The 11,477-nt window shown below is 49.9% G+C and overlaps 1 protein-coding gene across 1 annotated transcript; it reads right to left on the bottom strand.

Moving 5' to 3' along the window:
* Positions 1 to 1,471: 1,471 nt before the first annotated feature.
* TIMM21 (translocase of inner mitochondrial membrane 21 homolog (yeast)) lies at positions 1,472 to 7,638 on the bottom strand. Its single transcript, XM_006837555.1, has 6 exons — positions 7,338 to 7,638; positions 4,329 to 4,391; positions 4,131 to 4,228; positions 1,838 to 1,911; positions 1,646 to 1,751; positions 1,472 to 1,567 (listed from the first exon to the last, which is right to left on the bottom strand). Exons 1-6 carry the CDS (start codon positions 7,636 to 7,638, stop codon positions 1,472 to 1,474), a joined length of 738 nt encoding a protein of 245 aa, XP_006837618.1.
* Positions 7,639 to 11,477: the final 3,839 nt, after the last annotated feature.

Genomic DNA, 11,477 nt, shown 5'->3' with positions numbered 1-11,477 from the left:
CCAGCACACAAGGAGCCCCACAGATGCTGCTGCCTTAGGGCTGCATGCTGGGCTCTCACCCAAACCCAACCCAAGCCAAGCCCTGTGCCACTGAGCTGCTTCCAACTCATTGTTGAACCTGTAGAGGCTTCTGAGACTGTAAATCCTTAGGAGTAGGCAGCCTGGTGGGTTTGAACCACTGACTTTGTGATTAGCAGCCTAGCCCCTACATTCCAACGCCTGGCTCTGGGCAGGTTGGCTGTGTTTCCTGACGGAGAGTTGGCACTGTGAAATGGGTACCGCCGCCATGTTTTCCCCATCATCGCTCTGGGCGGGGTTTCAGGGACAACCTCTCAGCTGCACACTCATTGAATCCCTGTGAAGACTCTGGTTCCAGTAAACAGAGGCAACCACACCCAAGAAGCAGCCATGGGACCATGACCTGCCAGTGCCACCCACAATGGAGCGGTCCCCTGGGCCAGCTGTTCTATAGCACCCCCATTACCTGGGGAACCCATTGGATCTTCTAGTGCAGGGGTGGGAACTTACGGCCTGTGGGCCATATAAGGCCCCCAAAATCCTTTGGTCTGGCCCTACCAGGCAACCACAGTCTAGCCATCACGTTACAGCAGGCTGATTTTTAAGTTGATAATTTTCTAAGACTTGAGAATCCACATGGCCCTTGGCAGAAAAATGGTTCCCCACCCTTGTTCTAGATGGAAGAAGGGTGGTTCTTTTAACCAAACCTCATAAATTTGGTACAGATTGGATTTTGTCTGAAAACTGATTCAGAAATCAGCCTGTGTAAAGTCCTTTGCAAAGATTATCAGCATGACTCTTTGGGAATCTCCCCAAACAGTCACCGTAACCTTCTGAGCTCAGCTGATCTGTCTTGGGTTTAACTACCCCAGCTGATCCCCTCCAAAGCCACTGTTCTGACTGGACATTCTTTTGAAGGGAAGGCCCCCTAGAGACAAGCGTCTGCAGCCCTCCACTGATCACGAAGCCATGTTTAACCATGTCTGTGTGAACTGTGACCTCGCAGCGCTTCTGACTCACTCTGGTACTCCCACTCAACAACGGCACCCCATGGAACCAGCCATGTCCCGCAGAGCAGGCTGTGAAGTGGTGCCGAGTCCAGGCCCCTAGCAGGCCCTTCCACATTAGAAGTGTCTGCAGCAACAGACGAGAGGATGCAGTGACCTGTCCATCCAGATGCTACAGTTACACACTGCACGAGCAGAGAAAATACCGAACCCACTTTATTTACATGGTGTAAAATCTCCAAGAAGCCTCTCCTGAGGTGCCAAGACGCTCGCTGTCTGGGGTCGCCCTCTGGACGGCACGCCATGCGCTCGATTTTGTGATCCGGTTTGGCTTGTTGCACGCAGCAGATACCTGTCACCTCCACCCAGGTGTCCATCTGTCCCACCCAGGTGACTGAGGGAGTGAGACCGGGCGCTGGGTGTAAGGCTCACTGTCTTGTAATCTCTCAGGCCCGATTGTCTTCAATGACGATTGTTCTCCTAGGGTAGCCTTCAACTTCTACGAATATGTAGCAGAATTCATACTCGCCGCTCTCAGGGTTCTGAAAGAATGGTATTTCGAGGCGTCAGTCTCCTGCCAAGGCTGGAGGAGTGCTGGGCCCGCACCCCTTCACCCATACCTCCTTCACTTCCAGGTGCACCGTGCCCCGCTTGCCCGGCTCTGAGCCCTCGATGTAGAACTTGAGACGTATGTGATGCAGCCCATCTTTGAGGTACTCGATGAAACTGTGGAGGATACCCGGAAGCCATACACGTCTCAGTTCCTTCACTGAGAAACGGCCCCAAGGCCTCCCTACCCAGCCCGACTGTACCTGACATGCTGCCGCCGCCCTCGACGGGTCATCTCCCCATAGCCTTTGATGGGCTCACCAAACACTCCAATGACCTGGAGAACAGACCAGGTTCTTGTTAGTACTGCTGTTGGTGTGAAGTGCCTGCCAGTCGGTTCAGACTCACACCAACACTGTATAGGGTTGCCGAAGAGCAGCTGCTGAGTTTGAACCGCCGACTTTGTGTTTCAAACTGACCTTGCAGTCCAGCGCTACACCAGGACTCAATATTGTTAGCACAGGCTAAGCTTCGAAAGCTTCCACTGTTGCTGGACACTGCTGAGTCGGTTCGGACTCACAGGGACCCCACGTGAAACTAGAACTGCTCCACAGGGTTTTCTCGGCTGACCCTTGTACTGGACATCACCCAGCCTTCCTTCTGCAGTGCCAATGGGTACTCTCACACCACCAACTTGAGGTTTTCAGTGGAGGGCAAACTGTCTGTGCCATCCAGGGACATTTTCTCATAAACCAAGGGGTTTTAGGGAGAAAAAAACAATCACTACACCTGGACTCTTCCAACGAGGAAAATGTAGGGGAAAAGGTAAAAAATCGTCCTGTACGTAGTTTCAAACTTGGATCTTTGGAACGATGTGAGTCGGAGTGACGCTGTCTCCACTCTCCTTGCAAACAAGGAGCCCCAGACAAAGAAAAAGCTCACACAGGTGTCTAATGACCCTGATGGTATGAAGACGACAGATGTGAACATCTGTCATGACATTTAACAAAAGCATTCTAAGGTCTAAAAGCTGGCTGCTTGGGTGGTACTGGGTTCTCAGTCACAAGCTGGCAGTTCGAACCCACCTAGGGTTACTCCCGGAGAAACACCAGGCAATCTGCTTCTGGAACCCGGGGAGCAGGTCTACTCTGCAGGAGGGGTGGGGGCATGAGTCGGGGCTGACTGATGAGAACAACTGGAAGCGACGAGGTCAAACTGACTTTTTAACAAATTGAACACAATGAGAAAAGAAATTCCGGGTGATTCCCCATGGGAAATCTCACAATGAAGTGTTTAAGTGGGATTCATCTAAACATGGATGTGACATCACACCGAGACAAACACTGGCTCTAATTATATAAAAGTCATCTTACTTTCTCTGCTGCTGACAAATGTTCCATACACATCCTGCAGGCATAAAAAGGTGTAAATGTGTGTGATAGAAAATTCAGAGATGTGCAGCTGCAACAAATGGAACATTCAAATAATTCACTTCAACTGATTAAACAGGTCACTTCCAGAATGCTGGGTCTCTGTTTTTATCAAGGAGGCATGGACCAGACATGGAGGAGGTCCTTAACGTTGGTTTACAAAGCTGAATTGTTTAAGTTAAATTATGGTCCTTAGACCTCTTTGTTAGGCCTATCTTTTTGTGTGTTAATTTTGTAGTTTTGTTTTGCTCAAAATGCTGAAAGATTTATGCAACTTTTAGTTTCTGACTAACTCAGGCACTCGCTTAACTCACGCTTTTGTCTGCAGAGTGCTCTATCCTGAAAACTCTGATGGAACCACCCTAATTAACAGTGGGTTAAATTTCCTTAGGGCCACTGCTCCAGCCTGCTGTTTCCCGGGCCCCACAGGTAGCTCAGAGTCCAATTACAGGGGAAACCGGCAGATTTTAAAGGAAGGTGCCTGGAGCCATAGGCTCCTGCTGTTCAGGTTCCTCCTGCTGGGATGTGGACCTTACACAGGGAGCATGCGTAGGATTCTCCCCATCACAGGGAGTGTGCGACTTGGTGGCTGGTGTGACAAGAACAGCCCAGATCTTTACAGTGCTCTAGACAGCTGTCCTTCCAACGTCAGAGTGAAGGTTTCAGGGCGGGAAACTGGACAATGCTGAGCTTTTCTGAGTGGGACCAGAGGTCACCTGATAAAACCTTCCATTCCAGTGGAATCCTACATGTCTCCTCCTCCCAGGATGAGGTGTGTTGGTTAAGACTGCAAGACGTGGGACAGTGAAGTTTGGTTCAGGTTCCGGCCTGCTGGCTTCCTACTGTAGCCACTCCTCAAGTGCTACAGCTTCCGGTTCTGTGGCCTGGGAATCAGGGGATTGAGCCCAGGGCGGTGTGGGGACACCTGGCACGGAGTGTGGCAGCCAACATGCTTTCAGCACATGTCAACGTGCTATTAGTCATGATCTTGAAGTGGACAGAAGCTACAAGTTTAACCCTTTACAGTCCCAGCATTTAAAATTACCAACAGATAAGGGTGACAACAGACAGATGCTGATCTGTGGTTGTTCTGATCAAAGCGATCTGGGGCAGCGAGAGAACTCACCTCAGGGTGTGACCGGCATCTCTCTAAGGCTTTCCCATATATCTTATTAGGGCTGGATGAAGAAAAGAGTTCTTTAAAAACCACGTAAAAGAGGCCACCTGAAAATCACAGGAAAAGACGATGAAGCAGAGCGAGAGGGTGACAAAATGGGACGTTACAAAGACCCATGAGGTCGGAATACTTGCTGTTGGTCCCAACCTGTGATGCCGATTCCAATAAGCACCACTACCAGGTAGGTAAAATCTCTTCCTGCTTCCTTCACTGTGAAGAGAAAACAACAGTGAGTCCCACGTGGGCCAGGTCAGCAGGGGAGACCCAGGCCGAGCTGATGGCATGGTGCAACCCAAATGTCCCTGTGAAGCTCCCAGGCCTGAAGTCAGCGAACTCAGCTCAACTGTTACCATCTGACTGTGTGGCCCAGTGCTCTCAGAGGTCACAGAGACACGACACAGGCCTGAACGACAGACACTGCCACCCCCCACGACTGGTGCACGAAATAAAAACAGAAGTGGATTTAGAACAGGATCTTGACTCGCCAGTAAGATCTGTGAATGGAACAGCCTTCGAGCATGAAGAATTTGCATGAGATACTGTACTTAGTTTATTTTCAACATTAATACCAAATATTCAGTATCTTACATTTAGACCAAATCAAAGTTTGAGAGCTAAAGAAATTCCATCAGGACATGGTCGTGTGACAGAGAGTGTCTGTCCATCTGTCAACAGCGCTTTAAGATTACCAGGGCAACGCTTTAACAGGACATTATGATACAAGCACACCTTCACACGGATGCAGCATGTACCATACCTTGGTGTGATATTATGGATGAACTTATTTACATTAAACCAAAAAACCAAACCCAAAGTCAATGAGTAGATTCATAATGGCCCTATGTTGTCGCTAAGTGCTGCTGAGCCAGTTGTGACTCAGTGACCTTGTATAGAGTCCGAGGACCGGCTGGTGGGTTTGAACTGCTGACCTTGGGGTTAGCAGTACAGTGCTTATCCTACAGCACCAAACCAAAGGCTCCTTATTAGCACAGACTCACTAAATATCAGTCTCTCACAGTGAAATGCTCCAAGAGATGACTATTGTCTCCTATACCTTTCCTTTGATTATGCATTTTATAGTGTTAGTTTTATAGGTGACTTATTTAAAAGTACTCTCTACAATCATTACAAGTTCTCAGTACAGACTTATAGAGATGACTCGAATAGTAAAATGATAGCATCTGACAAGTTGTGTGATTCACGGGGTTGAGGCAAATAACTGACATCATGAACCCAACGCCCCAGTAGGTTCACTAGGTGAGGAATCATTCTGTTCTTTAATGTCCAAAGATAAACAACGCTTAACTGCCAGCCATGTGCCAAGACCAGAGGGAGAATATGGCAACAGGAATCCCAGTTTGCTTGAATTAGGCCACTGACTCCCATGCCCTGGGTCCCTGAAAGCCCCTCCTTTCAGGTCCACCGCTCTCTGCTCACAGCTGGAGGCCTGACCTCTGCGCACGTCACAGGCGTTTACTGTCTGTCTGCTCAGCCCCGCACTGCACATCATGCAGGCTTCATGGCTCCGGGGTCTGCGCTGCCTGCCGGCTGTCACCCAGCACAGCTGCTCCTGGCTGGCCTTCTCCTGGCCCAGGCAGCCCTTACTCACGTCATTTGTGCAGTCCTCTCCCCTCCTGTAGTGGGCACTGTGTGTGACCCCAGACCCCTGGAGAAGTGCACTCTGACATTCAAGGAACAGCAATATTATGGAAAAACAAGTGAGAATTCCTTTGTATTTAACTGTTTTTTTCTACAAATGATTTACGAAATGAAATAAAGAACACAAGTCAGTGAGAAATGCCTGATGTCATCTGTGAAAACTCCCCTGACTTTGACAGAAAACCTCCCTGTTTTATATGTATTTCTACTACTGCATGTACCACACTGAGGGAAGGGAGGGCTGTCGGGGGGCGTCTAACTCATACCTGGGTGTAACAGTTGTCACTCGGGTTTCCCGAGCTAAATGACATGTTTTCCTATCGACAGTCACTGAGTAATTTCTTCCTGACTCTGTCTACCCAATCATACTTATATGCTCTCTGGCAGCGTAGTGGTGACAAATCTTGCTGCTAACCTCAAGGTCAGCAGTTCGAAACACCCAGCTGTTCTGCGGGAGAAAGATGTGACTTTCTGTTCCCGTAAAGATTTACAGCCTCGGAAACCCTGTGCAGGGTCGCTATGAGTCAGAACCGACTCCATGGCACATAACCACCGCCATCACCATAGGCTCTCTAGACTCCTGGTGTGGCGCTATGGGTTAAGGCGCTAGGCTGTAAACCACAAGGTCGGTGGTTCAAATCCACCTGCTATTTCTTGGGAGAAAGACGAGGCTTTCTGCCCCTGTAATGATTGACAAGCTCAGAAACACTATAGGTCACTATGAGTTGGATTCAAGTCTATGGCTGTGGGTAGAGCATACACTTTCTAGTAGGCCTAGAGGCACAATGGTTTAAGTGCTTGGCTGCGAACCAAAAGGTCAGAGGTTCAGACACACCAGCAGCTCCACAAGAGAAAATAACTGGCAATGGGTTTCAGTGACTGTTCCAGGCTAGGAAACCCCAGGGACAGTTCTGCTCTGTGGACAGCACTCAGCCACACAGTCTCTCCGCAGTGCAGCTCTAACAGTGTTTGCCCACGACTGGCTTCATGTTCTGTCTATTTTCTTCCCAATGAAGCGAGAAGGTATTTACGTGTAGGAATTCTTTGGCACATCCATTAGGACTAACACCTGTCCAAGAACTGAGTGTAAACAGGCGCTGGAGAAGATCTGTGACTTAGCTGTGGGACCTGGACATCAGGAAAATTCAAGTGTAAGTGTCAGCTGTGTGACCTTGGGGGCGTGTGCCTTTTACATCACCAGTAAGAGAAGAAGGGCTCCTGGACGGAGACTCAAAGGACATGACATTGCACGTGGGAAACCTCCCTGGCAGCTACACAGCATGGAACAACGGCTACATGTTAACGTAGCTTGTCACACCAGAAGTAATGCCAGCTGAAAGTTTCTAAACAATACAACCAAGACACGCCAAGCTCTGCAGGAATTTGTGAAGACGCTGCCTGCCTGTGTGCGGATTCTAACTGTGTCTACCAGCGGCACTGCTGGCTCCACGCGTTTTCACAGATGGACAGACTGCCGTTCCGGGGGCTCCCTTTTACCTCTTTGTGACGTCGACACGGTGGTCGGCCCGCTTGCACTTCTGTGCACAGACACTTGTTTGCTGTCGTCCTCCTTTGCTTTCAGTGGACCCCGTGCCTGCGTCCAAATGGTTCTTGGGGTGACCCCACAGACACGTGCGGGCACGACAGCGTTCCGCGGCTCGGGCAGCCCCCACCTCCAGCAGGGTTCAGTCTTCACACAGGCTTCGCTGAGCACCGGGCGGGTCCAGAACCCTCGCGGCCCCGCGGCCCTGGGCAGCCTGTCAGTGCGCTGCACCGCCCGCAGGAGAGCGCAGATCATGGCCTCGGAGATCCTCCTCGATCGCCCACTGCATTCCCCGCGGGCACATCCACTCGGCGTGTCCCGCACACACGCACGCTCCACCAGCGCTGCTGGCACGGAAGGCCCCCAGAGAGAAGCCAAGGGTCCTCGCCCTGCCCTTCGGCTCTCTCGGTTCTTGAACTGAAACGCCCGGATCTCCTTCTATGCGGACACTCCCACTTTGCCCGCCATACCTTCGCACAGCAACCTGGGACCAGTATAGAATTCTGGGAAAAGTAGCTCGAGGATACGAGCCCCCAGCACCATGACTGCTGCGGGAGGCACCAGGGACTACATCTCCCACAAGGCAGAGCCGGATGAGGGCGACCGTCCTCCCAATACTCCCATAGTTCTTTGCGGGGATCGTGGAGCCTGCGAACTACAGACGGAAGTCAGGCCTATGCTCGTGAGACGTCTCGCGCTTTGGTTCGCGCATGGCTAAAATTTTGCAAAATCAGATGTGCAATTTCGGATGGCACGGTCCTTTCACTTTATCTTTTAATGCTTCCCGCCCATTGCCTTCTGAGACCCCACGGCCATCCCCGCACAGAGTGAGAGCGGCTGAGTGCGCGAGAAAAGCCAGCCGGACACATTTAGAATGCCACTGGGGTCTCGCACGCACTCAAGGCGGGGTTAGCGTCGGCCCGCCCCGAGTTCGCGCATGCGTGTGAGTACAGTGGTCTCCATGGCTACCGGACGCAGTGGAACCTGGCGCCCGCTTCGGTATTACTCAGGCCTACCGGCTCCGGCGGGTGATGTCGGGCTCAGGTGATGGTCAAGGCGCGGTGGGTGTGCGCCCAGGGCCGCGAAGGCGGCCTTTTTTCGGCGCCCGCCCGCCCGCGGTCTTCGTGAGTCAGGGGGGCGCCTCCTACTCGGAAACGTACCGACCCTGTTCTGTAGCCTTCAGGGGGGTATCCTTCCGTGCCCCTTCGCTGTCAGGGTACGAGTTTGATGGGACAGGGCGGAGTGATGGGGACTCCCTTTCCTCTGAAGTCATTTGGCTGGGAGGACTTGTGTGTGCACAAACGTATGAGAACCGCCTCTCTATTCGTTTACAACTTGGGGAAGATGAGTAAGCTCAGGAAAGTTTGGCCTGACTATAGGTTTTCCCTTGTGCCCGCGCCTGTGAAAGGTACTCACCACCTCTGGCAGCTGCTTGGGACCTAAACCACCTAGAGCTGGTCCCTGTTTTTTGCAGAAGGGTTTCCTGTGGAGAGAAAGGCACCGTGGAGAGTGAGGAGGGGACAGGGGGAGCTCAGCTCAGAGGGCAATGGGCCATTTCACACAGGAGTAAGATGACACAGGAGTCAGAAGTATGGAAGGGCTGTCAGCACCTCTTGTCCTGAACCCCAGGTTCTGTAACCACTCTCAGTTTACCAAGTACAACAGGCATGCCTTCTGTGCTTTATTATTTTAGGGGAGAGGGAATTTTTCATTGCTTCCAGATCTATCTACAATTTTCACTCGTGTTATTATATGCTTTTAACTTCTGAAACAAGAAGCCTGGTGGTGCTCTAGGATACACACTGGACTGCTAACCACAAGGTTTAAACCCATGGCAGAAAGGGCACTTTGCACAGTTGCAGTCTTGGAAAGCCTATATAATAGGGTCTCCATGAGTCAGAATTGAGCAGATGACAGTGGGTCTGATTTTGGGGCATTCAGTTCTGAAAAACACAATGTTTCTTTGAAAAGGCAGATTATGTAATATTCTATAAACTCCTGATTTTTAATTCTTTTTTCTTTCTTTCTTTCTTTCTATTTTTCTGTATGGTTTACCTTTCCACATCCCCCCCACCCCCACCACTACCCCAATTTTTTTTCTTGATGATGATTGTGTATGTGTTTGTACCTAAACCCATTTTCTTTTATCAGATTCCAGCTTAGACCCATAGTCACCGTACAGGGCAGGATGGAACTGCTTCACAGGGTTTCCTAGGTGGTGATGTGTATAGAAGCAGACTGCCACATCCTCATGCGGGTTGGAACCACCCACCTTGTGGTTATTAGCAGCAAGGGCTGTACCACTGACTGTATTTGGTTGTAAGGCACTCTAATTTACAGATATAAAATAACATGCATACTCTGCCTTGTAATAGACAAATACCTATGCTTAAACCTAGGAAAGGCTTCTGCTAGTTACCAGTTCATCTATTTTATGTTTGTCTCTGAATGTCTAGGACCCCACCTCTCTGCCCATGTCTCCCTCCCTGCTACTTATTTACCCTGGTTTGGGAAGCACAAACCCACCCCTTGTTGAGAAGTCCCAAAAAACTGTGACACATAAAACAGTGACTACATCTGAAAATCACCGTTCTGTAGGATGAGAAAGCCTGGAATTTAAATTGGAAACGTGAACTTTAAATCAACGTGCCGCTGCCGCTGAGATGAGGCTTTCTGTAGTGCTGTGTCTCCGAAGCGGAATGAGAGCTGTTGGATGAATCTTTTCTTGCTCTCTAGGGAGAGTAGACTTCCTGTCCTATGTCTGGCCTGGGAGGCCCACTGCCCTCTGACTTGATGTATCCGTTCTTTGTGGAAAGCTGAAATGTTAGGAACGAACCGGCAGGCAGTTCACATTCTACACAAAATGAGAAGAGACTTAAATACCACAAACTAGCAAAACCTGCGAAAGTCAGATGCTGTGTAAGGCAAAAACTGATCAGACCAGGAAGTTGCACACCTTCTTTCCTAATGGAGAGCTACAGCAAAGTGTAAGGCTGTCACTAGAGAGAACTAGAAAAAAATGCAGTCCCATCGCGATCTGGCTCTTGCAGATTTCACTGTATGAGAAATAAGAGCAGAACTCACATCAAGCTGGTTTAATTTCTCCCTTGTCTCATTTCTTTGGCTTATCAGAGAGTGAAAATCAGTCCCAGACAGCAGGTTTGTAAAATTTTAACATAAAGCTGTAGGCAAAAACAATACGCGGGGTGGGGGATGCAGGGCGGGGGAATCCAATGACAAGTCATTTTACTCACTATATTAGCCAAATATGCACTTAGCCTTGCAGAAGACAGACAGACCCACATGAAGGCTGCGTGGAGCCGACTGGCTTGTTACTGTGTGGCCCTTTAAAAGGAGTGCTGATCTCATAGAGGACTAGAGATGTGTTGTCCGTGGTACCCCAAAGCCACATTGATGAGAATTATAATCAACAACACAGTAAAACCAGGTTTGGAAGGAGAGTCTGGGATGTGGCTCCCCAGTTTGTGACCCTGAATGGTTTCTTTAAGTCAGGTGAGGAACGTCTGGCCTGCAGCCATAAGTTAAGTGCCGAGTCGGTTCTGACCCATAGCGACCCTGTATAGGGTTTTCAAGGAGCTGCTCTTAAGCTTGAGTTGTCAACCTTGCAATTCAAACTGACTTTACAGTCTAGCGCATTAACCCACAGCGCCACACAGGGACTCCAGGCCATATGGTGGTTCTGTGCTATGGAGTCTGTTTCCCAGGCTGTAAATCTTTACGGGAGCAGAAAGCCTCATCTTTCTCCTGCGGAAGCACTGGTCGTTTCAAACTGCTGACTGTGAGATTAGCAGCCCAACTTGTACCCACTAAGCTATGAGCTCCTTGCAGGTCATATAAGGACCGTGAAGTCATTTTATCTGGCTCTGCCAAAGCAACCACAGTTCCAACCATCACACTTGTTGTTGTTGTTGTTAGGTCCCATTGAGTTGGTACCGATCCATAGCGACCCTGTGCACAGCAGAATGAAACACTGCCCGATCCTGGGCCAAAATCACTACTGTTGCCACACTTGAGTCCATCAATGCTGCCACTTGGCCAATCCATTTCATTGGGGGTCTTCCTCTTTTTCTCTG

This window comes from Chrysochloris asiatica, unplaced genomic scaffold (genome assembly GCF_000296735.1).
Source record: "Chrysochloris asiatica unplaced genomic scaffold, ChrAsi1.0 scaffold00021, whole genome shotgun sequence".
NCBI lineage: Eukaryota > Metazoa > Chordata > Mammalia > Afrosoricida > Chrysochloridae > Chrysochloris > Chrysochloris asiatica.
This window is presented reverse-complemented; position numbering and strand designations above follow the sequence as displayed.

What these genes read in the sequence shown, in the direction of transcription:
- TIMM21 (XM_006837555.1), bottom strand. Translation starts at nt 7,638, where the DNA reads ATGATCTGCGCTCTCCTGCGGGCGGTGCAGCGCACTGACAGGCTGCCC. An exon ending in CGTGTCGACGTCACAAAGAG is followed by an intron (nt 4,392 to 7,337) that starts GTAAAAGGGAGC and finishes TTCTCTTCACAG; the next exon opens with TGAAGGAAGCAGGAAGAGAT. An exon ending in GGGCGGCGGCAGCATGTCAG is followed by an intron (nt 1,752 to 1,837) that starts GTACAGTCGGGC and finishes TATCCTCCACAG; the next exon opens with TTTCATCGAGTACCTCAAAG.